At 47.4% G+C, this 27,055-nt stretch overlaps 1 protein-coding gene across 1 annotated transcript in view; it reads left to right on the forward strand.

Annotated features, from left to right (window-relative positions):
• Positions 1 to 27,055, forward strand: part of LOC137436117 (adhesion G protein-coupled receptor B3) — a 999,412-nt gene that overhangs the window by 558,511 nt on the left and 413,846 nt on the right. The window contains exon 6 of the mRNA XM_078786591.1: positions 17,749 to 17,855. Within this exon, the coding sequence (XP_078642717.1) occupies positions 17,749 to 17,855 (107 nt within the window). The remainder of the gene's footprint in view (positions 1 to 17,748; positions 17,856 to 27,055) is intronic.

Genomic DNA, 27,055 nt, shown 5'->3' on the forward strand with positions numbered 1-27,055 from the left:
GCCGGAGCTCCTGGGAGAACAAGTGCAAGTACACTGAACGGATCAGAATGCAAAAGAAAAAAAATAAATAGTAGAGAGAGGGGGCACACCAACAGCAGAGTTGAAGGCCAACATAAAGGGGAACTTGGACAAACAATGGGTGTGGGAGTAATGGGGGCGAGGGGTGCATGAGGTGGACAAGATGGATATGGAATGAAACTTTCTCCTTTGGAAGGAGGGATTTGGTTGAGGTCGGGGAGTTGGAGAGGTTAACGAGGGTATAAAAGATCATGGTTTTGGATTAGGGACGATCTGAGATGGAGGTAAACAGCTGATCTGAAGACCTGGAGGAAAGATTGAGGTGGAAGAGAATGTGGAAGTTGGTTTCCATAGGTGGGAATGATGCCCTGATAATGGGGAAACTGGTCGGTAACTGCATTTCCATGCACTTGTGATGGTATATGAAATTACGTCTTTACAATTGGCTTTTAATTTTGTTTTCTCCATGACAGATTGACACGAAACTTCTAACACAGGAGCGCCTACATATGGTTAATTTTTTTAACAACGTTAGGTGATTGGATGGGAAATGTGGCCAGCTTTCCAAAAAGTCTGTTTTCTGTATGAATGGGTTTCATGGGTTTCTCGTATCAGGAATAAATGGTCCGACCTCGCTTTGCTGGGCTCGCCAATTATTCCATATACGAATTGCAATCACTCCCTCCCTCACTCTCTTCAATCCCACTCCTCCCTCCAGATCTTTAAAACAGCTGTTCACCACCATCTTTTATCTTCCCCCATCCAAAACCTTGATCTTTTATACCCCCGTTAATTCACCCCAGATCCACTTTTTTGAAATTCCGACTTCTTTCCTGGAAGTCCTAGCAGTGTCCATGTTTTATACCTCTCCCCCCCCCCCACCCCCATCCTTCCCGTGCCTCCTCCCCCCAAGCCCTCTCCCTCCCACAGATCTCCCGATGTCCCTGTTCTCTGCTGTTGTACTTGTGTGCTTCCCTCTCTCTCCCCATCTTGTCTCCCGCTCCCTTTATCTTATGTTTTATTTGTCCGTTTGTTTTTTTGTCATTAATGTTAGCTTTTACATGAACCTCGATGTTGTATACAAAAAAAAAAAAAAAAGTCCCTTCTTGTGTGCCATCCCAGTTTGAGCACCCTCTACTCCAATGTACCTTTTTTTCTTTGTTAAAGGTGCCAAGGCTCGTGGAGAAGCAGAAGCATTAATTCCTTCAAATATTTATTCCACATTTTGAACCAAATATATTTCATTTCCTTTCATACACATTCAGTGTCTGCCGGATTACATAATTGATGAGTGGTGCCAATGATGCAGTTCCCCCTGTTGGTTAGAGCAGGAATTTGGAATTTTGGCAGGGTGCCGGACATATCCTCCAACTAACGCTTGCAGCCAAGACGCCAACTTTAACATCACATCACGACGGATGATGCACACATTGATTATGCACCTGTGACACACCTGGGTGACACACCTGGGAAGGCCGAGATTCAAGATGTCATCTCTACTCGAGATGTTATTCGCTTTCGTTACATTCATTTTCTCTCTGGTTTAGGTTATATTGAAGGAACTGCGCTCCAACGAGAGTCGAAAGAATTGACGCGACCAAAGACGGAATTCGTCCGAGTTGCTTTATTGAAACAAAACAGCTCAGGTATTCTGACAAGCCCGTTTTTCGGGCAACAATATATATACACATTTATGTCGGGAAGTTTGCCCGGCAAAAGCTATACCGGGCATGCCCGGGTATCAAGGGCGAGCCTTGGAAAGGCGAGTCTGGACCTGCCCGGGCGTGTTTGGCTGCGGCCTAGCAAGTCGAGGCTGGGCGTGCCCGGGCGCTCTGGGCGAGCACTTGAAAGGCGATAGCGGGCATGCCCGGACGCTCTGGGCGAGCCCTGAAAAGGCGATAGCGGGCATGCCCGGACGCTCTGGGCGAGCCCTGGAAAGGCGATAGCGGGCATGCCCGGACGCTCTGGGCAAGCCCTGGAAAGGCGATAGCGGGCATGCCCGGACGCTCTGGGCGAGCCCTGGAAAGGCGAGAGCGGGCATGCCCGGGAAAGACGAGACCGGGCGTGCCCGGGAGGTTCGGGCGTGCCCGGGAGAGGCGCGTCTGGCCGTGTTCTGGCCGGTGCAAGGCGATTATGTACATCCAGCGGTAACCGCTACACACCCCCCTCCAGAATCGACCTGCACCGGCAGGGTCAATTTAAGGGGGGTCCGGATGACCCGGCTGAAGCGACCCCTGGAGGGTCGTGGGGAGGGGTCTGACGTGGTGGTGGGTGGTCGAGCAGGGGGAACTGTGGACGGGGGGCGGCCTCGCCGCGGAGGAAGGGCCAACCGTGGTGGTCGGTCGACGTCCATGTGCGCCGGTTTGAGGCGGTCCACAGAAATCCGGTCCGGCCGGCCGCCGAAGTCGACGATGAAAGACTTGTCGCCCCGTCGCAGGACCCGGAAGGGCCCGTCGTACGGCGGCCGGAGTGGCCCCCGGTGCGCGTCATGACGCACAAAGACGTACTCCGCTGTGCGAAGCGCCGGGGGGGACGTAGGACTGGGGGCCACCGTGGCGGGACGTCGGCACGGGGGCAAATCGTCGGGCGGCCTCCTGGAGGTCCGAGCGCTGGCGAGCGGCGGACCAGGGACTGGTAGCGTCAGGCACGAATTCGCCCGGGACGCGGAGTGGCTGGCCGTAGACGAGCTCGGCGGCGGACGCCTGGAGGTCTTCCTTGGGGGCCGTGCGAAGGCCCAAAAGGACCCACGGCAGCCGGTCGGCCCAACCGTCGTCCTGAAGGCCGACCATGAGTGCGGCCTTCATGGAGCGGTGAAACCGCTCGCACAACCCATTGGCTTGGGGGTGGTAGGCCGTGGTGCGGTGCAGCATGACCCCCAACGAACGGGCGACCGCGCCCCAAAGCTCAGACGTGAACTGTGGGCCGCGGTCGGACGAGATGTCCGCTGGTGCGCCGAAGCGCGCGACCCAGGTGGCGATGAACGCCTGCGCCACGTCGGCGGTGGTGGTGGAGGTGAGGGGCACGGCCTCCGGCCACCTGGTGGTCCTGTCCACCATGGTGAGCAGGTGGGTGAACCCCCGCGAGGGGGGCAGGGGACCCACCAGGTCCACGTGGACGTGGTCGAAACGCTGTTCAGGCACGGCGAAAGGTGCCAGCGGGGCCTGGGTGTGGCGGTGGACCTTGGCTCACTGGCAGGCCGTGCAGGCGTTGGCCCAGTCGCGGATGTTTCGTCGAAGGCCGTGCCAGACGAAACGCGCCGACACCAGCTTCTGAGAAGCTTTCCGGCCCGGGTGAGAAAGGCCGTGGATGGAGGCGAAGATGCGGCGCTGCCAGGAAACGGGCACGATGGGGCGAGGCTGGCCCTGGGAGACGTCACAGAGCAGGACGGTGCCCGCGAAGGGGATGTCGGCCAGGCGGAGGCCCGTGTCCGCCACGCGGAGTGCCTGCACCGAGGCGTCGGTGGTCTGGTCGGCCGCCATGAGCGTGAAGTCCACGCCGAGGTGGACCGCGTTCGCGCTGGCCCGCGAAAGGCAGTCGGCCACGGCGTTGTCTTTGCCGGCGACGTGCTGGATGTCCGTGGTGAACTCCGACACGGCGGAGAGGTGGCGCTGCTGGCGGGCCGACCACGGCTCCGTGACCTTAGCCATTGCGTAGACAAACGGCTTGTGGTCGACGAAAGCCGTGAACGGGCGGCCCTCCAGGAGGTGTCGGAAATGGCGAACGGCCAGGAATAGCCCGAGCAGCTCGCGGTCGAACGTGCTGTAGTTTAACTCGTTCGGCCGGAGTTGCCGGCTGAAAAAAGCGAGTGGCTGCCAAACCCCGTCCACCCATTGCTCATGGACGGCGCCCACCGCGTAGTTGGAGGCGTCCGTAGTGAGGGCGATGGGCGCGTTGAGCACCGGGTGAGCCAGCAGCGTTGCGTCGGCGAGGGCCCGTTTGGCACTGGCGAAGGCCGCGTCCATGGCCGCGGACCAAACAATGTCATGCTTGGCCGGCTTGCCCCGGAGGGCCTCGTAAAGGGGCCGCATGAGCTGAGCAGCGCGGGGCACGAATCGGTGATAAAAATTCACCATGCCGAGGAACTCTTGGAGGGCCTTGATGGAACGGGGACGCGGGAACGTGGTGATGGCCTCGACCTTGGTCGGCAGCGGCACGGCACCGGTCTTGGTGATGCGGTGGCCCAAAAAGTCAACGGTCGTCGCGCCGAAGTGGCATTTGACCGGGTTGACAATTAAGCCGTGCTCGCTGAGGCGACCGAACAGTGTTCAGAGGTGGAGGAGGTGCTCGGCGCGGGACGTGCTGGCGACAAGGATGTCGTCCAGATAGACGAAAAGAAACGGCAGGTCGCGCAGCACGCCGTCCATCAAGCGCTGGAACGCCTGGGCCGCGTTCTTGAGGCCAAACGGCATCCGCAAAAATTCGAACAGGCCGAACGGCGTGATGACGGCCGTCTTCGGGACGTCGGCCGCCCGGACAGGTACCTGGTGGTAGCCCCGTATCAGGTCAATTTTCGAAAAGATGACCCGTCCCGCCAAACGGGCGGAAAAGTCCTGAATATGCGGGATCGGGTACCTGTCGGGGGTGGTAGCGTCATTGAGACGGCGGTAGTCGCCACACGGGCGCCATCCACCCCCCGGCTTTGGCACGATGTGCAGTGGCGAGGCCCACGCGCTATCGGAGCGCCGCACGATGCCGAGGTGCTCCAACGCGTCGAATTCGGCCTTTGCCACGGCGAGCTTGGCTGGGTCGAGGCGGCGGGCCCTGGCGTAGACCGGCGGGCCCGTAGTGGGTATGTGGTGCTCGATCCCGTGCCGCACCGCGACGGCCGAAAACGTCGGCTGCGTGAGGGCCGGGAATTCCACGAGCAGGCGAGCGAACTCGTTCGTTGCCGGGAGGGCGCACGCCAGTTCGGTCGGCGCGGAGCTGCTCATTGTGCACGCCAGGGAGCTGAAGGTCTCGGCGTGGACAAGGCGACGTCGTTTGACGTCGACCAGCAGCCCGTGCGCGCAGAGGAAGTCGGCGCCCAGCAAAGCCACGGGGACGCTGGCGGTAACAAAAGTCCATTGAAAGCGCTGGCTGCCGAAGCAGAGGGTGACGACGCGTGGGCCGAAAGTGCGTATGGCCGAGCCATTAGCAGCGACCAAAGAGGGGCCGCAAACTGCGTCCAGCCTGTCCTGCTCGGAGGCAGGTATGACGCTCAGTTGGGCGCCGGTGTCGCACAGGAAACGCCGTCCAGACGCTTTGTCCCGAATAAACAGCAAGTTGCCCGAGTGGCCGGCGCTCATGGCTGGGAATGAACGCCGGCCCGGCCGTTTCCCGACCTGCCGAAAGTGCACGGGGGCCGGCACGTCCGAGCCTTGTGTCCGAACCTGGCGTGGTAATAACACCATGCCCGGTCAGGTGGAGGCCCCGGCCGTCGTGTCGGAAGCGGGCGGTGCGGCGTGGCGGCCGCCAGTTGCACCGGCAGTTCGGCCTCCAACCGCGCAGGGCGCTCGGGCGTCGTGGGCGTCGCCTCGGACGGCGGCGGGCTCCAGGTAACCGCGCCGATGTGCTGGCCCGCCGAGGAGATCTTATCGGCTTCCCTGGCGAGGGCGCGGGAATCCGTGATCAACGTGCCAGCCAGGGCGAGATGTACCGGGTTAGGCAGCTGACGGAGGAACAGCTCCCGGAACAGGAATGCCGGAGAGTGCTCGCCGAGCAACGAGAGCATATAGTCCATGCGCTCGGACGGGCGCGTGTCGCCGAGCTCGGGCAGGTCAAGCAGGCGCCGTGCGCGTGCTGCCGGTGAGAGGGCGAAAGCGCCGAGGAGGAGCGTCTTCAGCGCGTCGTATTTGTCAGCAGCCGGCGGGTGCTGGAGGAGGCTCAAGGCGCGGGCCGCGGTGGCAGAACCGAGCGCCGCCACAACATGGTGGAAGCGGGTGTCGTCCGCGGTGATGCCTCGCAGGGCGAACTGGGAGTCCGCCTGGGCGAACCAAACAGCCACGTGAGCCTCCCAGAAGGTAGGCAGTTTAAGCGTCACTGCCGTATCCATGTCGGTAGGTCACCAATGAAGGAACTGCGCTCCAACGCGAGTCAAAAGAATTGACGCGACCAAAGACGGAATTCGTCCGAGTTGCTTTATTGAAACAAAACAGCTCAGGTATTCTGACAAGCCCGTTTTTCGGGCAACAATATATATACACATTTATGTCGGGAAGTTTGCCCGGCAAAAGCTATACCGGGCATGCCCGGGTATCAAGGGCGAGCCTTGGAAAGGCGAGTCTGGACCTGCCCGGGCGTGTTTGGCTGTGGCCTGGCAAGTCGAGGCTGGGCGTGCCCGGGCGCTCTGGGCGAGCACTTGAAAGGCGATAGCGGGCATGCCCGGACGCTCTGGGCGAGCCCTGAAAAGGCGATAGCGGGCATGCCCGGACGCTCTGGGCGAGCCCTGGAAAGGCGATAGCGGGCATGCCCGGACGCTCTGGGCGAGCCCTGGAAAGGCGATAGCGGGCATGCCCGGACGCTCTGGGCGAGCCCTGGAAAGGCGAGAGCGGGCATGCCCGGGAAAGACGAGACCGGGCGTGCCCGGGAGGTTCGGGCGTGCCCGGGAACAGTGAGTCCGGGCATGCCCGGGAGAGGCGCGTCTGGCCGTGTTCTGGCCGGTGCAAGGCGATTATGTACATCCAGCGGTAACCGCTACAATAGAATAAATTTTATTTTAATCTCACTTTCGGGATTTAGCATTGCTTCTTGCAAGCAACATTTGTTTCTGACTGTCTGTAGTGGGAAAGCGTTTGGCCCATAGCAACTGAGAATCTGCTGAAGGTGATTTTCTTAACTCTTAGATGCAGGCGTCAAAAATCCTACATAAACGCAGCCATTGGGCCTCGGAGGCCCAACGGATGTATTCATGTAATTTTTTTTTTTTAATAGACTTTTTTTCTTTCATATCCTTTTTCAATCCAAGTCGATGCTCATGGATGTGTATTTGCTCAGAAAATGTGAATCATTGATCCTATTAGTTGGAAGAATCCCATACAAGTAATGAATCTTTTTTTCTTTTTTTGCAAAAAAAAAAATTTGCTCTTGTTTTTTCAACTTTTTTTTCTCTAAAAGGTGGAGGCTCATGGAGGAGTATTTGCTCCAAAAATATGATTCACTAATCCTTTTATTTAGAATGTATATGACCACAACTGACAAAAATCCTACACCGATGCAGCCATTGGGCCTTGGAGGCCCCATGAATGTATTAGTGTAAACTTTTTAAAATTTTCATATTTTTGTCACTGAATTATTTGTAACAAAGTTATAGGAGCATATAATGCGGCTCATATCAAGAAAATAATGATATAACATAGTAGTACAACAACATTTATGCGGGTCCTCGAAGGCCCCAGGCCTGCATTCGTGTCGGATTTTCAGGTTATAAGTGGAGAATGATGATTTTCCCACGAGCCTGAATGAAATTTTTATTTTTTTAATGTCACTGAATTTTGTGTAACAACTTGAAATTCGGTGAAAATGAGGCTATTCCAAAAAAGAAATTGTACAGCATAGTTTTTGCAACAAAAAAAAAAACCTTGTGGGCCTCTGAGGCCCAATCACTGCATCCAAGGGTTAAAATGAAAGCAGATCATTCGGTGACGTTTAACATGTCCTACTTGTTGGGCTACTTTCCTATTTGATCTCCCTACGATGAAGAAGCAGCTGCATGCACGCAAGTAAGAATGTTATGTGACTCAAAGCGGAAATTGAGGATTATAAAGTAACCAGCAGGACACCACTCTTGCGGATCTTGATTGCAGAGGTTGTGGTGGAGGGATGTGGATTTGAAGCGTGATAGTTTAGTTGGTGTTCAGTTAATCTCGACATAATCTACATGAAAACCTGAGATGGTGAGCCAAATAGGTGTGCAGTTCTATCATGGACAGAGTTCAGCTTCAAATAGTGTCCCAGATTCCGCTATCCAGGTGAGAAATGAGTATTCAAAGACATCACTGAGCCGGTCCTCACTGTTTCTGTCATGCAATAATAGCCACGGTGACCCAGTTAAGCATCTATTGATACAGGGATGTTCACATTGTCAGACTCTGGAATGGTGGTCCAATTGTAATTGGGGTCATCGGCTGAGTTCCCTCTTGTTTCATATGGTTGTTACTTGCCAATTCTCTTGTGCGAATGTATCTTGTCACTTGCCAGATAAAAGCCGATGTTCCATAGGTGAGCTTGTTACTTCATCATCAGAGGTGCTAGGAATTGTGCTGAACACTGCTTGGTCATTACCAAAACAACCCCATACCTGACCTTATGATTGAGGGAGGGTCAAGAACTGCCTCAAGGAACTCCTCCAGCTTTATCCTGTGGGTGTTGGAACTTTTTCCTTTGTACATCTCTTATTATTCCATACATTGGAGGGTCATCCTTTTGATTAATTTATCAGGGCTTTTTGTTGCTAAGCACAAGAAACGTTAATCCCTACTTTGTGGCATTTTCCTTGTGTGTGTGAGCAGGTTGTTTCTTTTCGAATGCTTTTGGCTGGCACTGTGAATGATGCCTGCCATGATTTGGATGATAAATGGTATAACCCAGCAAGAAGCATGGCATTCTCCTATCTCAATGAAGATTAATTAGGAGTTTTTTTTTCTTTTTCTTTGTATACAGAATCGAGTCTCGTGAAAGAGCTAACATTTATCACACAAACAAATCAAACAGACAAACAAAATATATAAAAAGAGGGAGCGGTAGACAAGATGGGGAGAGAAGGGGAGGTACACAGACACAACATTTGAGAGCAGGGACATCGGGAGATGTGTGGGAGGGAGAGGGCTTGGGGGGAGGAGGCGTGGGAAGGGGGGGGGGGGAGAAGTATAAAACACAAGGACACCAAGGACTTCCAGGAAAGAAGTTGGTATTTCAAAAAAGTGGTTTTGGGGTGACATTAGCGGGGGTAGAAAAGATCAAGGTTTTGGATGGGGGAAGATAAGAGATGGTGGTGAACAGCTGTTTTAAAGACTTGGAGGGAGGAGTGGGATTGAAGAGAGTGAGGGAGTTTGTTCCAGAGGCGGGAGAAAAGAGGAATGAAGGAGTGAAGGTGAGCAGAGAGTCTTGATTTTGGCAGTTTAACCATAAGAGGGTTGCTGGCAGATCTTGTGCGACCTGTAGGAATATTTGAGGGACAGAGCTCAGAGAGAGCTGGGGGGGGGGGGGGGGCAAGGCCGGAGAGGAGTTGGTAGAAGACGGAAAGACCACCAAACCTGCCTGCGGTGAGTGAGTGAAAGGCCCTCAGAATCAGCTTCATCGCGGGAGATTCCAATGATTCTGAACGCTTTGGTTTCAACAGCGTGAAGACGAGCTAGGTGTGAGGCAGGCGCACCAGCCCAGAGGGGAGAGCAGTATTCCATTGAGCTGCGGATGAAAGCCTTGTATGTGGTGAAGAGCTCAGGTGTGCCAAGGAAAGACTTCGCACGACGGATGATGCCCAGTCGGCGACTGGCTTTGGAGGCCAGATTTGAAATGTGGTTTTCCCAGGAAAGATCATGGCAGATAGTGAGACCCAAAAGCTTGAGTGACAGAACTTCTTGGAGAGGATTATTCAGAAAGTGGATGGGAGGGTTGTCCAGTCGGTATTTTCGGAGAGACATAGTAAGACACTAAGTGTGAGATTTGTCAGGATTGAAAGACATGTTCCACTTGTTTGCCCAGTCTGTGAGTTCAACCGTGTTCTGGAAACTCATGCCTGGACTTTCCTCTGTTGTCGATCTTTACCTCTGCCACTGAAAGTTCTATTTTGGCATTCTCAAAGCTTTATGGATGGATTTGGATGAAGCTTGGTTGACATGTTGGGTGGGTGATGACGACTACGGATTTTTATGTTAAGAAAATAGGCCTTTTATGTTTTGAAAAGCGGATTTTTTTTTTTATGTGAAAAAATCCCGAAATATTTTTTTCCCCCGTTTTATTCATTTTTTATTATTACCAAGTTTTTCAGAAATCAGTCAAAAAAAGAACAAAAAATGGTAAGCTTTTTCCTGCACAACATTAAGCACTCTGGGCTAGTAAACAGGTAAAAAATGACATTCAGGTACCTTTATTGCAACCGCATTGTTTGATAAGTAGAGGACTAGAAGAAATTGACAAGACCCTTTTAGGAACGGTTAAAGTAGGTGTTTGAAATCATTATCTTGGTAATGTTCTCCTTGGTGAGGTGGTGTCGGCGGTCGGTGAGGACGTTTCTGTAGACGGAGAAGGACCTTTCCACGTCGACGCTGACGATGGGGCAGTACCTCAAGAGGGGGATGTCAGCAAGCTTGACTCCAGCCGGCACACCAACCTCAGATCCGTGCTGATCTCCATCCAGGATCAAAGCCACTGTCCTCAGCACACCAATGTCGGGATTGCGCTGCAGCACCGCCTTGAACTTGGTGAGCAGGATCTCCTTACGGCAGCCTCGGATATTTGCGAGCTCCTCCTTGGCCTGATCAAGGAGCTGGAAGGCCTTGGCCAGCTCCATGCCGGCCTCCTCCAGCTGCTTAAGGATCTTCGGGATGAACGACACGTGGGCATTTAAGAAGACCAAACTGAGCTTGATGTCCGCCTTTCCGAACAGGTCCTTGGCACTCCGGATTGCCATCGCGTCGTCATCGTTCAGCTGGTCCACAATGTCCTTGACGGCCTCGAAGTGCTCGGCGTAAAACACCGCGGCGTCGATCCACGTCCCCCACCGAGTCAGAATGGGCTCCGGGGGGAGAGAAAGATTGGGCTGCTGCTCCTTCCAAAAGACAACACGCGACCGGGCTTTGACGAACACCTTCTTCGTCGTGGCAATCAGGTCGTTGACGTCCTTGAACATTTCTCGGACTGTCTCACAGACACGGTGGAGCGCGTGGGCAACGCAAGTCACATGCAGCAAGTCCGGGAAGAGTTACTTCAGGGCATGGCCGGCCTTGATCATATAGGCCGCGGCGTCGCTGACGAGGACCTTGAGGCACTCCGGCTTGAAATCAGGCCAAAGATAGCGCAGCGTGTCATTGACTGCACGCACGATCTCCCCGGAGTTGGTCTTCTCCAGAAACATGCACTGGACGAGGTGGGGACGAAAGTACCCCTCCTTGGACAAGCGTCCCGCAATGATGTTGGCCACATATCGACCTGCCGAATCGGTTTTCTCGTCGACGGACAGCCAGATGGGCTGCTGTCCGAGGTCGGCACGGATCCCCGCCAAGGCCTCGTCGTAGCACTTGTCGAGGTAGTGCTTTCGAATCCAGCTTTCATCGGGGATCTGGAGAGTGATGTGCTTCTCCAGGAACGACTGGAGGGCAGGGTTTTCCAATTTCGACCATGGGATGCCAGCGGCCAGCATGGCCTGGCACAGCTCCTGAGCCACGACGTCGCACTTGTGCCTCTTTCAGCCACCAAAGTCCTCCATGGTGGCTTGCGTGACCGTCCTCTTCTTCTTCAAGCCAAGTTGCTCTTGTGGCGGTCTCCTCGGACATGTTGGGCCAGCTCAGACTTCTGCTTCGCCCGGAAAGTCTTTTCACAAGCTCGACAGAAAGCTGTGTCACTCGACACGTACTTGAAGGTGGCCCCATCACCGCCAGCGTTGAATTCCTTCAGCCACTTGTCACGAAGAGCAGCACTCATCTTGATAGGAGACTTGTTCACACTTTGTGTACACTCTCTCACTGTAGTACACCGCCTCACTGCTGTACACGCTGGGGACGCAACGCACGCAAGTGGACGCAACGTTTTGTTTTTGAGATCGATCGCAGTTTAAAATTTCGATCGCAGTTTAAAATTTCGATCGCAGTTTAAAATTTCGAAAAATTCCCTAATTTTTTTTAGCGTTGCCAGACATTTTCGACCAAAAAGGGCATTTTATTTTATTTTTCCCGAAAAAGGGCGAAATTCTTTTTTTCTCCGAAAATAGCAAAATAATTTTTTTGCGTGCAAAAAAGCCGTTTTATGTGAAAAAATATTTTTTATTTTTTCACATAAAAATCCGATGTGCCGTGATGACGATGAATCGATTCGATTTTGCTGAATATCTGGATCCAGATCCAACATTTCAGTGGGATAGAAAACATAAACTGTTCAACCTGGCAGAGTTATACACTCTACCAAGTGCTGTTCGAGTTTTAGCTGTTTTTGTCTTGTTTAGCATATAGAAGAAGAAGAAGAAGTCTGAATACAAAGAGAAAGGGGGGAAACACCAACGGTAGGGTTGAATGCCAAAATAGAGAGAGTCTTGGACAAACGAGGGCTATGGGAGGATGCATGGGGTGGACAAGATGGATATAGAAGGAAGGGAAAACTGGAAATTTGGAAGGTATTCTTGAGGGTGGAATGCTTGGGTAATGGGAGTAGAAAATATGTTTTTGAATCTTAGATGGTGGTTAACAGCTGTCTTGAAGACTTGGAGGGAAGAAGAAGAAATGAGTGGGTGTGAGCAGTGATTCTGGATTTTGAGAGTTTCATGAGAAGGGGGTTGATGAAGGGCCACAAGTGCCATGTAGAAATCTGACTGGAAGAGGGGGTGGGGAGACGTAGCATGAATAGAGCAGAGTACAAGATCAGAAAGGGGAAATGAGGTGGAACAAGACAGAGAGACCACCGACCTGTCTGTGATGGGAGGGTGATGGGCCCATGGACTCGGCTTCATCGCGGGAGATTCCAATAATATTGAAGGCCTTGCTTTCCAGGGTGTTAAGCTGAGCAAGGTTTGAGGCAGGATAGCTTGCTTGTGAGGGAGAGCAGTACTCCATCAAACTGCGGATGAAGGACTTGGAGGTGCATTGGAGTTCAGGTGCACCAAGTAGGGACTTTGCACGACGGAGGATGCACAGGCAGTGTCTGACTTTGGAGGCCAACTTTGAAATGTGGTTTGCCCAAGAAATATCATGGCTGACAGTGAGATCCAGTAGTTGAGTTGAGTACCTTTTTCTTTTCTTTTTTTTCTTGTATACAAGATCGAGGCTCATGTAAGAGCTAACAACAAGATTGTTACACAATTACACAAGTGGATTGTTAAAAAATATATAGGGGTCGGGAGAAGGGGGGGGGGGGGGTTGTTGCCAGTTGGTCCTTTTGGAGAGAGAGGGAGAGTGTATTTGACATTTGTCAGGAAATTGAAAGACATATTCCAAGTGTTTGACCAGCTTGTGATTTTGTCAAGGTCTGAAGAGATCTGAGACGAGTCCGTCGGAGAAAAGGAAGGGAAGAGGCTGTCGTGTGCTTGTCTGAAGGATGAGGGATATCACTCAAATGGTGGAGTTATCACCAAATAAAATAAAATAAAGTAAAATATATATAAAGAAATAATAAATAAAAATAAAGGGGATTTTCCAGAGAGATCATGAGTAAAGATCAGGAATAAAACTGGGCCCACAACACTGCCTTGTGGCACTCCAGCCTTGACATGGACAGGAGATGAAAGGATTCCCTCGAGAGCCACACCTTGGTTGCGAGAGTCGAGGAAGTCAGTAAACCATGTGTGGAGTTGGCCTTTGATGCAATAAGCAGAGAAGTTGGAGAGCAAGGCTTGTGAGCAGAATACACAAACTTTATACTGTGTTCATCTCGAGTCTAGACTGTATCTAAAGCTCGAGATATGTCTAGAGAGACGGCCCTCTTCTTACGTCTGATATTGAGGGCCTCAATCCCATTTCCCATTGCTGGGAGAGTAGGAGCAGCATTTCAAAAGTCAAGTAACCTGGTCAGAATTCAAATTGGTGATCTGAGACGAGTCCATCGGAGAAAAGGAAGAATTTCATATCAGGAAGGGAAGGCTATTTACCGACCACCATCTCTTGCTGCCCCCAACTCCTTCCTTTGATCTTTATTATGCTTGTTCACTTTTCTGCAGTTTATTTGCCTCTACTTTCTCCAGTTTTTTGGCTTCTCCTGTCTGCGCACATGTTCTATGCCGCTCCATGCCCCTACATATTATGCGACATGCATGCTCATTCTTTCTGTTTGTCTATCCCTTCACCATGCACGCTCCCTTTTGCTCCATCGATGATGTGTTGACCTCTCTCCCCTTGTTATTTATATCTTCAATTAGTCTCACACCTGTCATATAAAAAACACGATTCGTCCTCTCTCTTCTGTACTGGAAATCACTGGGCATTTTTCCAAACGGTCGGATAAATGATGGTGTTGTTGCTGCACTGAAACAGTTTGTCCGGTGAGGAATGAGCCAGCTCTTGAGCACAGGTATTGAGCATATAACTGGCAGGTTGTCAAGATCTGTAACCTTTATTGTATCCAAGGCAGTCAACCCATTCTTACTGTCTGTATCGTGGCGTCTTTGATGGTGGGGAAACTCGAGAGTGGTAGAATTTGATGATATATTGCGCACTTTTTGCTGAAGATGCTTGAGAACAACTCAAATGTGTCTTTAGTTGTGTGCTCTGCTCTACCAAAGTATAACTCTGATGTTCATTGATTATTTACCTTATATTTGTTGATTTATGGTCCACCACCATTCATGGGTTCATATGTATTGGGCACAGAGCTTCACACTGATCAGAAAAAATAAACAAGCATTTTATTATCTGTATTTTATTCAAGTCGGTACCTTTTTATCGTATACGTATATGCTTGTGTTTGCAGATTACTTTGCTTTATTAAGACGCTCCTGAAACATATAGACTTGCAGGAAGAACGAACATGCTGGAATTCTGAAACGGATATTGTAGCATTTACCCTTTAAAAAGCCTGAGATTGGCCTTAAAAAAAAAAGAGTGTCTGTTTTTGTGTGTGTGTGTTTGTGTATTTTTCTTTTCTTTTTCAACCAGGCAAAATGAATTGCCTTCAAGTGCTTTATACTGTTGTCAGAAAACAATAAAGCATTTAAGGTCGGTATGAACAAAAGTGCCTATTTGCCAAAACCACCACTTGAATAACCAGCGTTAACATAAGGTGGGACCGCGAGGGACCAACATCCTGGTGTTGGGCTAGCGGCTAGGGTGCCGGCTTAGGATCCTAGGATCCTGGGTTCGAATCCCGGTCGATCGCTGAATTAACGCCAGGGGGGTTGACTCAGCCTGTCATCCTTCCGAGGTCGGCTAATTGAGTACCAGTTCACTGGTAATTCCCTGTTTGTCGTTAAAGGTGGCAAAAAGGGTTGGCGTCAGGAAGGGCATCCGGCCGTAAAACATTGCTTCAAAAAGGGGACCGAAAAACAACAACTACCACGCTTCCCGAAAAAGGCCAACCCCCGCTTTGCGGGGAAAAATGGCCTCTAAAGGTGGGGTTTTTTTTGGTTTTTTTAACATAAGGTGGAGCAAGATGCCCCTGTTACGAAATGTGATGTAAAAGGGTGTGTGTGTGTGTGCATGTGTGTGTGTGTGTGTGTGTGTGTGTGTGTGTGTGTGTGTGTGTCTGTGTGTGTGTGTGTCTGTGTGTGTGTTTTGGGTGTTTTATTTCTTCAACACCAATTCAGCTTTTTGCGAGTTCCCTCCATCTTAGCTTTTGTCGATGGAAATAGATGTACCTTTAATTGATGTATGAAAAATATAAAATCGATGTTTGAAAAATCACTCGGATTGTTGCAAGATGGTCTTCTTCAAAATGTCGTTTGTGTGTGCGTGTGTGTGTGTGTGTGCGTGCGTGTAATGTATATGTGTATAGATGAGGCAACAACATTCTAAGGCCGATGCCACAAGATGGTGCCAATAATTGGGACCGTTAAATAAGTTTTCAGAGATGTACAATATTCAGTTGTTTTCTTCAGCATACTGAAAAAGTCCATGACTGAGGTTATATGTTGTGGGGGGTGGGTGGTGGTGAATCTTGACAGGATAATCTTGCCCCACATTACTCAAACCTTTTTGTTTTAATCTATTAATTTATTATTTCAAATATTTTTAGAATTGATGAACTTTATTGTGGAGAATATGATATTTCCATATGATTTGTCATTTTATTTGATTGATTATTTTGTGTTTTCTATTTGGTATCAGGTGACAAACACTGACATACTTTTGTTTCATAAAATGTAGTTGCAAGTACAGGAGGGCCTTGCCGCTTGTGGGGGTTACGTTGTTGAAAATCCCCATGAACCACAAATCTACGATGTGCAAACTTCAGGGTAAATGGGGAAAATAGGGAAAGGGACTTCAACTTTAAAATTTGTCACCCCTTTTTGCCAAATTGTACCCTTAATTAACATATTTGTGCATTGTTTTCGTGGCATTTATTTTCATGAATAAAAGACTTGAAAGTAAAATTTCCCCCTAATAAGAACATAAAATGAAGTTTTTTTTTGAGTTATTAAGATCATGAAACTTACCTTGAATAATAATAGTGATGATAAACTTCATTCAATAATGATTGCGATGTTGATGATGGTGAAAATAAAGATGAATTCATGGACATTATTGTGATGATGATGTTGGACGGTTTTAGGGGATTATTGGTTTGACTACAACAACAACAACAACAACAACAACAACAACAGGCATTTTAAGGCCATTTTCCCTGCAAGAGCGGGGGTGAGCCTTGCGGTCCCCATGACAATCTTCTCCATTTTGCCCTATTTTCTGCATCTCCCCTTGTTGTCCCCCTTGCCCGCATTTCTTCTTCCACCATCTTTAGCCAAGTCTTTCTCGGTCTTCCCCGTCCTCCACTTCCTTCTACATTCATTTCCATCACTCTTCTCAACCAGTCACTTTCATCCTTCCTCAACACATGACCAAACCATCTCAACCTGTTCCTCTTCACAGCATCAACCACAGGATCTATTCCCATCATCTTTCACAATTCATCATTTGTCTTCCTCTCTCTCAACGATACTCCGCACATCCACCAAACCATTTGCATTTCCACCCTTTCCAGCCTTCGTTGCTCCTCTACGTTCATTACCCATGTCTCGCTCCCATAAATCATAACACTTCTCACAGATGCAGCATTCACCTTTCCCTTCAGCTTCAACGACACTCCCCTTCTCGTCAGCACGCCACTCAGTTCCCGAAACGTCTTCCATGCACATCTCACTCCAGCAACCATTGCCGAGTCTGATCCACCTTCTCCATTCAACATGTCTCCTAGGTAGCAAAATGTTTTCACACCTTCCAGCTTCACGCTGTCTCCAAGATCCAACTCAACATTTCCTCCATCTGCAGCTCCCTCTGTGCACACCTTCCACTTGAATGTAGCTGCCACACTGGTTAATGACCCTCTCACACCACTACATTTTTGATGAAACCACTCAGCGCACATTGTACATTGAATGGAGTTCACTCCGACACCCTTCCTGCACACAGCACACGGCCACTTCCCAGTTCTTTCCACCTCACCACATGCTTTACCACTTGCCATCACCTTCGTCTTTCCGACATTCACCTTCAGACCTTTTGTCTCCATGAATTCCTTCCACTTGTTCATCTTCTCCTTCAGTCTATCCATACTTTCTGCAATCAACACCAGATCATCTGCATACAACAACTCCCACGGCAAACCCTCCTTTACGTTCCGAGCCATATTGTTTTGACTGCCCATGTTTATTCGGTGAATAAATGTGGAAAATAGTTTGCCCACCCACAATTTTTCAGGGCAGTGACAGTGATCCGCAAACCTCACATCAATAAATTCATTTTCGATACATTGAATCCGTGAATGGGGAAACTCGCGAACCATAAGGCCCTCCTGTACTTCATTCTATACTTATGTGCGGCTGATAGTATGAGCAGTAAATTTTCTTAAAGTCATGCTTCACCAGCGTGCAATTATATCACTTTTCTGTGCCGAGAGCAGGTTTCATAGCACGAAGGTGCCTAATGGATGAGAGTGGAAACACTGCCTGGGAAGATCCAAGTTTTGCCTACTGCATTTCCAACGAATATCGAAAGCTGCAAGTAGATGTGTGTACTACCGCATGTCATGTTCTTTACTCACGTGATCATTGAGACTGGTGATTATGTAAACCATGTTGTGCTTTTTATACAAATTGCTGAATAGACAATACCTGTCACATTGTAATTGTTTTATTTTGCATTCCCTCCAACCATGAGTAATATTGTTAAACAAACTGTCCAAATAATCACCAAAGGGATGCATTTCAATAAAGTCCAGTTAAGACAAATGGATGTACGCTGTTGACCTTTCATCTCGATGTGTTCTTTCCTGAGATGCCATTATTATTTCTAGAAACACTCGCTCCCTATGTGAACCGCCAGGGGGTGTCTTTTATTACCTTTGTTATTAATACCATAGCAGAGTACCCACCTTACGGGTGATGTTGTTCCAAGAATGCAACATGTTCTTCAGGTACATCCTTACTTTTGGGTGGTGTATAGGCAACAGCTAGACTCCCACCTCAATCGCTCCCAAAAATAAAATTTACCCGGCTTACATATATGAAGTGAAAACATGTGTACTGCTTATGTGCATATATAATGCATTGTGATTATATAGCTCTGATGATTCCAATTGCACCCACCCACTCCCTAAAGAAAGAAAATGTCAAGAGTGGTAAATTTGTTTTTTTCCCAAAACTTGATGGAATCAAATGAAACTTGCACACGCACAACCTCAGGGTGCTCGCATTAACCCCCTGAATGTTTCAGCCTCCTAGGTCAAATCGTCTCGGAAGAATTGATCATATATATATATATATATATATATATATATATATATATATATATATATATATATATATATATATATATACACACACACACACACACACACACACACACACACACACACACACACACACACACACACACACTGGACTTAAGGTCCCAGGGGTTAAAACAGAATATTTTAAACTCAAAATCTGACATTGGGTCATTACTGGTGGAACTGTTTGCCATCTCTCAACCTTTCTCTAGGTGGGAAGCATGGAGATTTGCAATGGCGTGCCATTGACTCCGCTCTAGTGTGGTTTACATACATGAAGGAAAACCCTTCGGTATTTCTTTCTGCCATATCTTCTAACAAAAAGTTTCCCTTTGTTACTTGCAAAATCGAAGATTTTTTTCAAGTACTGTATATTGGTCGGTTGCGTTTGTGGTTCTGTCTGTCTGTCCTTTTTGTCTGTTTGTTTGTCACCGGCCTACAGGTCACAATTTTCAACCGATCTTAACGAAACTTCACCAAATGGTAGAGTTGGTGAAAAGCAAGAAGCCTATTGTTTTTGGGGTCCAAAGGTCAAAAGGTCAACATAGGCCAAAGGTCACCAACTTTGCTAAATTTCTAAAATCCTCAGTTTTCATCTGATTGACTTGAAATTTGAAGAGGACTTGCATATCTGGTCACTGAATTCAACCACCAAGTATATTTTAGGTGAACATAGGCCAAATTTCTAAAATCCTCAATTTTCATCCAGTTGACTTGAAATTTGAAGAGGACTTACATATCTGGTCACTGAATTCAACCACCAAGTATTTTTGAGGTCAACATTGGCCAAAAGGTCAACATAGGCCAAGTTTCAAAAATCCTCAATTTTCATCCGATTGACTTGGAAAATTGAGCAGCATTTGCACATTGAGTCACTAAATAGGGAAACTAACTATTTTTGAGGTCAAAGGTCAACTCAAGGTCAACCTTCCAAAATCATCATTTTTCATATGAAAAATTGTCACTTTTCTTCCTATTGACCCGAGCTTTGATCAAGATTGTCAATTTTAATCTTGATGAAATGGTCAATTTGCTGTATCAATGGAATTTTTTTTCTTAGGGGGGGGGGGGGGCGGATTTTGCAAGTATCGTGCTCTGCATAACGTCTTCTTGTTATTTTATTCATTGAATGACTATCATTTTCTTCCACAGGTTCATATTGTTACGGACACGACTTATTAAGATGTTATGCTGGGCCGAGCGGAATGGCCGCCGTGTTCGCACAAGTTACCCGATTATACTCGAACGTTGACTAAGTCGCGCTATGCTAAATCAATGATGGAAAGGACACAACGGCTGGATTAAATGACACGACACCAGGGGTCCAGTTCTCAAGACCTCCGGAGGAGGTTATAATATTGCGGAAGGTTAGATTACAAAGACAAGAGAGACAGCATAGAAAGGTGGGCACTTAAACACGGTCTTATCTTAGCCCCGACAGACGACAGATAAACGGGACAAGACTGACTCACACGGGGATTGATGGCAAGGAAGGCGGGTAGTCGATGGCTCAAGGTGCACTCTTGGCTCAGGGACAGAATCGACCCGGTCCGGTCCAGAGATGCGGGAGGTCTCTTAGCGCTCGGAGGTCGCGACTGGTTCTTCTTCGTGGCTGAGGCGCATCTGACGTCACGTCCGGTAGGCTGCGTATATCCGGCGGGGAGTGACACGCCCTCGGCTCGTTAGCTCCGCCCCAGATGGAATCGGCCCATTGCTTCTCATTGGGTGCGGGGGGTTACCGGGCTCCGCCCTTGACGAGGGGCCGACAGGCAGCCCCTTCGTGGCAACCCCGTCGGCGCACATGGGTAATGGCGGCTAACCGAGCCGGAGTGAGGACGCACACTCCCTGCGCGCTGTTGTGGTAGTTGTTGTTGTAGTTGTGGTTGTTGTGGTTTCATGAGGAAGATGGGAGGAGGTATGGGGAGGTCCTAAACTCACTACTGGTGCCATACAATCACATTCTGGTGCAACGAAGAGTCAGAATTAATGGAAACGAGTCCTTAACTGACATAGACTAAGAATAACTAGCAAGATGTCCGAAAGTTGTCTACGTGAGATGCGGTGGACCTGGGCACGACATTTAATGGGGGAAAAAGGGGAAGGTCGGTTCTACAGAGTGTTATTTACAGGCAATGGGACTAGGGAATGGGGGATTGGGGATAGTTGGGGGGTATTGGGGAAATAGGGGAATATTTACAAGCGGATATGGATGGAGGCCAAATCCCATATCCGCAACAATATATTTCTAACTGATTGCCACTCACTCACACATGAAAACATTGCATATCGGAATGAGAGCATTGTCCAGGATACCACTGTATAGCATAGCCACCGAACTTGCATTGACTCCTCCTGTTATGACACTAGCTTTGGCAGCGAAATGCTGTTAGTTTTTGACATGAACATTGACTGTAAAATTGTACATCTCGCAAATTGTCTTTATCTGCAGGTTATCTGCAAATGCACTGAGTCGCCACATGTATGCCCGCTGTCTTGTAACTGCACACTGTGGTATTCCATCTGGGCTACATGAATCAAACATTTCCACAACAAACCCCGAGAACCTGTCCCAGAATTTGCATATATAATTACCAGTTTTTCGTCTGTTGGACATGAATATTCTCATCACCCTCCACCAATAAAGCGAGACTTAACAAAAAAACAGTTACCGTCACCAAATATCTTATTGACTAAAAATCTCTGATTATTCGCACCAGTAAATATTGCCATACCTACACACAAAATTTCGAGCACAAAACTCAACACACCACAGAGGGTTACAATACACACAAACTTATGAGTTACGACAGATGAAGTATTACAATATATAATACAGTCCACCAAAATTAGACTTTCCCCGGGGATGACTAGCGGTGAGGGGAGCAATTTGTCAAATAAATACACAGATTTGATGTGATCTTCAAAACAATAACAACAAAAATCGAGTATTGACCATTTCAACCTGGATTACATACATGGGGCAAAATATGCCTAATGCTAATTGACCCTTCTCTATTTTCACTCTATTCTGTTTTTAACACTTTGGCTAAAACCGAAATTACTACAAAAAATCCATGGGATTGATCATGCATTTCGTTTTCTAAAATCGTAAAATTGTGGGGTGCTCAACCATGGGACACCTGTTTAACTTCCATGTGAGGGGTCACACACTGATGAATCACCCTGCCTGTGAAACACTGCGTTACTAGGGTAACAGATCATAGCTGGGTCGAGATTCAAATTCTGGCTAGACAGCTGAGAGGCGAGTGTGCATTTAACTCTAGGCCACCTCGTCAGCCCAACACAACACTCAATTCAACACACCATCTTGTGATGCCATATACCCACAACAGACCATCCCCATAACACACCACACCTCAACACCATACACACCACACTCAACACACTTACACACCATAACTCCAACCCATCATTTTGACACCCTCTAATTATGCTATTCAAACCAGCGAAATAAATGAAGCTTTTTGCATGTAAATTTGGTTTTAGCCAGACTTTTTGCAGCAGTAAAAACATACCTTTATTTGGGTGGTGTATAACGCCACAGGTCACTGCTGCGATCGTTCCCGAAAATAATAATAAAAATAACCCGATGTACGTACATGAAGCAAAAACATGCGTCCTGCTTATGTGCATATATAATAGATCATGCTTATATACCTGGTATCATCCCAATTGCACTGGGTCATTGACTGACACCCAGGCCCAGGCCTAAGGCCTGCCGATCTGTGCTGCTTGGCAAAATGGTGGTGCATGATTTTGATTGTGGACTGTCAGACAAGCTGTCCAATCAATGGTGGGAAGGCAGTCCGTCGGCACATACATATAGTCCAAAAATGAACTGGATTATATATATATATATATATATATATATATATATATATATATATATATATATATATATATATATATATTGTTGCGGACGCGGTTAAAGATGTTATTTTACCGAGCGGTTGGTATTACCGCGTCCGAACAGTTACTCCCCGATTAGAACCCGATTCCACCCGACGTTGACCAGATCGCACCGCGGCTGCTCAATGAGGGAAAAGACTAAAACGACGAATGCAAAGAGGAAAACGAAGGCAAAGAAAGGTTTGGAAATACTACTGAATTTATTGACTATTTACACACCTAAGCAAAAAGAAAGCAGTCACGTTTATTTACAAGCACATAAGACGCAGGTGACAAAGTGAAAATACTAGCTTATACAGACTTACTTAACCCAGGACAGAACAAACAGAACAAACTCACGTACACAAGAAGGGTGGAAAGGCAGGAGGTGGATGGCTGGAGGGAGAGGGAGGTCCAAGGGGGTCCTGCAGCACAACTTGCGCGTTTAGCCGCCGCCGTTCCTTCACGACCTTGCTCAAACCGCCGTTCAGGCCCCCAAGCTGCTGTTGTGGCTGCTGTGGACGTCGCGTGCTTTGCCAGGCCTTGTCCGACTCGTCTGGTCCAACCCTCAACTCTTTCTTGGCCCACTCACTCTTTACCACCGACTCCTCACCGCAACCAACGCAACCAACTGACCACCACCACCGACTCCTCACCGCAACCAACGCAACCAACTGACCACCGACTCTACTGACTGACTCTTCACGACTCTCCACTTACGACCAACTCACGACTCACTCTGGCAACCGACTCACTTGCTTCTTGCGTGCGCGCCTTTATAACGCCTCCGGCGATTAAGCCGCCGGCCTTCAGGACACGCCCATCGGTGTGCTCACCTCGGCCCTGGTTGGTCACGCGACCCTCTCGCTCCGCCCTTGATGACGACGGGCGGGCACGCCTTTCTTCCCCGACTCGAGCGCTTGTTCAATGGTGGTTTTGGAGGGGAGGTAATATGGGCAATCGAGGCTCGGCAATGACGAAAGGGGATGTGAAGGAAATGGGGATTTTGGGGATGGGAATGAAAGGGGATCTATTCTCTTTCACTGGTGCAATGGAGTACTTCAATTAATGGGAGACACAGCCTTACCCTAAAACACAGAATAAGAGATAACTATCAACAGGGGTATTCTATTACTTGGCTGACGTGTATGCTTGTGGACTAATTATGGGATGCCCTTTCACCTTTACACAGCTCCGGAGGCAGGGGGCGCAGAATAAACAATAATAACAATAATACAGCACACAATAAAAAAAATACAGTTCTCATCTCCGCAACAATATATACACAAAGAATTAAGTTAAGCACCCCCCCCGTTTTTTTACAACCTCGCACATTACAAGTTTGTTGTCGTCAAAACAGTGTAATATACCCATGATATTGCTATATTTTCTGGAGAAGTGATATTATGGTCACATAAAAACATAACAATCATGCCGTTTTCAATATTTTATTCTGAATAATTTAAGGTGAAATTTTTTGGGAATTTTAGGCATATTTTCACCTCAATTTAAGTATGGAGCTATAGGTCCATCACGGACAGTGTGGATGACGTTTATGTTTTCTAACGTACAGTCATTGTTCTGAGAAGACCTCTAGCGATCTTTGCGTCAATAACGTGTGTAGGACCCACGTGATCGGATCACTGACTCAACCCTACGTCTCATAGACCCTGTAAGCCGTCGTATGCGTTGCTGTGGCAGGTTGTTCCATTCCCGATGTAATGCACGTTCCAATTCATCCAGATTGGCTATTGGAGGGACCATCTTCGCAATTTGTCGTCCCAACATGTCCCAAACGTGCTCGAGGGGGTTCAACCTGCCACAGCAACGCATACGACGGCTTACAGGGTCTATGAGACGTAGGGTTGAGTCAGTGATCCGATCACGTGGGTCCTACACACGTTATTGACGCAAAGATCGCTAGAGGTCTTCTCAGAACAATGACTGTACGTTAGAAAACATAAACGTCATCCACACTGTCCGTGATGGACCTATAGCTCCATACTTAAATTGAGGTGAAAATATGCCTAAAATTCCCAAAAAATTTCACCTTAAATTATTCAGAATAAAATATTGAAAACGGCATGATTGTTATGTTTTTATGTGACCATAATATCACTTCTCCAGAAAATATAGCAATATCATGGGTATATTACACTGTTTTGACGACAACAAACTTGTAATGTGCGAGGTTGTAAAAAAACGGGGGGGGTGCTTAACTTAATTCTTTGTGTATAAATATATATATATATATATATATATATATATATATATATATATATATATATATATATATATATATATATATATATATATATATATATATATATATATATGCACTACCGGTCAAAAGTTTTAGAACACCTCAATTTTTCCAGTTTTTATTGAAATTTACGCAGTTTAATGTCCAGTGAATAACCTGAAATGGTACAAAGGTAAGCAGTAAACTGCTCAACAACAACAACAACAACATGCATTTTAAGGCCATTTTCCCTGCTAGAGCGGGGGTTAGCCCACTTTTATAATAGCCCGCTATAATATTTTTTATAATAGCCCGCTATAATATTTTTATAATAGCCCGCTATAATATTTTACTAATAGCCCGCTATTAGTAAACTGCTCAATCTTAAAAAAAAAAAAAGAAGAGTTTAAGTTAGCAAAAATGTGAAAATAATGTAAATTGCATAGTCATATTGTAAAAAAGGCCTTCAGGGAACAAGTAATGGGTTCACAACTTACAGCTTTTCTGCAGCAATGTAAGTAAATTAAGCCTTGAAAGTTGATGCAAACAATTCCTACAGGTGTCCAAACCTCTGCTGATTACTTGATGACAACCCCCGTCTGTATAAAAGCAGTATTGGAACAGACTGTTATTACACCCTCTGAAGCATTATTTGGACAATATTGCACTGCAGGAAGTAGTATATTGGAAACTGGAGGAAACTGACAGGAAGAGGTCTGGCAGACCCAAAGCCACAACAGAATCAGAAGACAAGTTTCTGAGAGTCAACAGCTTGCGTGATAGGCAGCTCACAGGACAACAGCTTCAAGCACAGCTTAACACTGGTCGAAGTAAGCAAGTCTCAGTTTCAACTCAACCGCCAGTGGACTACTGAAGACTGGAAGAAGGTCTTATGGACCGATGAATCAAAATTTGAAATCTTTGGTTGATCACGCAGGGTTTTTGTATGCCGTCGAGTAGGCGAAATGATGGTTCCTCAGTGTGTGACACCAACTGTCAAACATGGAGGAGGAAGCGTGATGGTCTGGGGCCCTTTTGCTGGATCCAGTCGGCGACTTGCACAGAGTAACTGGCACCCTGAACCAAAAGGGCTACCACAGCATTTTGCAGCATCATGCAATACCCTCTGGTATACGCCTAGTTGGTCAGGGGTTCATCCTACAGCAAGATAATGACCCTAAACACACCTCCAGGCTTTGTCAAAACTACCTTCGAGGAAAAGAATAACACGATAGGCTTCAAATCATGGAATGGCCAGCACAGTCTCCAGACTTAAACCCCATCGAGCTGATTTGGGATGAACTGGACAGAAGTGTGAAAGCAAAGCAACCTACTAGTGCAACACATTTGTGGGAACTTCTGAAACAGTGTTGGGAAGAACTTCCCGAACAATATTTGATTCCATTGTAGAAAGAATGCCACGAGTGTGTTCGGCGGTGAAATCTGCAAAAGGTGGCTACTTTGCTGAGTCAAAAATTTCAATTACATTTTGTTAAACAAAATGATTCTATGATTTATTTTTATCTCCAATTGTTTATTTGTTCTATGCTTAATTTCAGAGTACATTGAGACATTAAACTGCGTAAATTTCAATAAAAACTGGAAAAATTGAGGTGTTCTAAAACTTTTGACCGGCAGTGTATATATATTTATCAAGTCGCAGGATTATTATTATTATGAGCTTTTTTTCATACTACACAATTCTGAACTACGTTTTTTTTGACCCTTTGATCCACTGAGGTACCACATCATCATGCACCTGAGATTTATTTTCTGCGTCTTGTTCTTCTGTCACCAAGTTTCCCTTTCAGTAGTTTTCCCCGGACATATTCTCCTTATCGGTTCATAAATCTCTGCCTGGCCGGATTTTAAAAAATACATACAAATGTCCGAGTTTTGCCATTTTTTTATTTTGCATTTTCAAAGGGATACCTTTTACGATTTGGGATACTTGTTTTCCATATTTAAACAGTTAAACAATTTGTGTATATTCCTTATGGTGATAAAATACATTATGTGATGTTTGGACCAGGACAGATTGGTACAAGACTGTACTACTCTGTCATGTCGTAATGGACGTGTTCGATCATCTCGCGTTCACTTCCTGCTCAACTTCACAGTGGGAGAGTTTATTGGCATGCTCAATCAGTGTCTTTACTGAATCTGTACCATACACATTTGTTCGATTTCCTTTTGATTTTCTTCTTTACAATGCCAAAACGAAAGTGCAAATTCTTTGCAGAATTAAAGACACAATTCCCATGTTTTCAAAGTTGGCGAGATGAATGG

Source organism: Myxine glutinosa, chromosome 11 (genome assembly GCF_964187855.1).
Source record: "Myxine glutinosa chromosome 11, kmMyxGlut1.1, whole genome shotgun sequence".
In the NCBI taxonomy this organism is placed as follows: Eukaryota; Metazoa; Chordata; class Myxini; order Myxiniformes; family Myxinidae; genus Myxine; species Myxine glutinosa.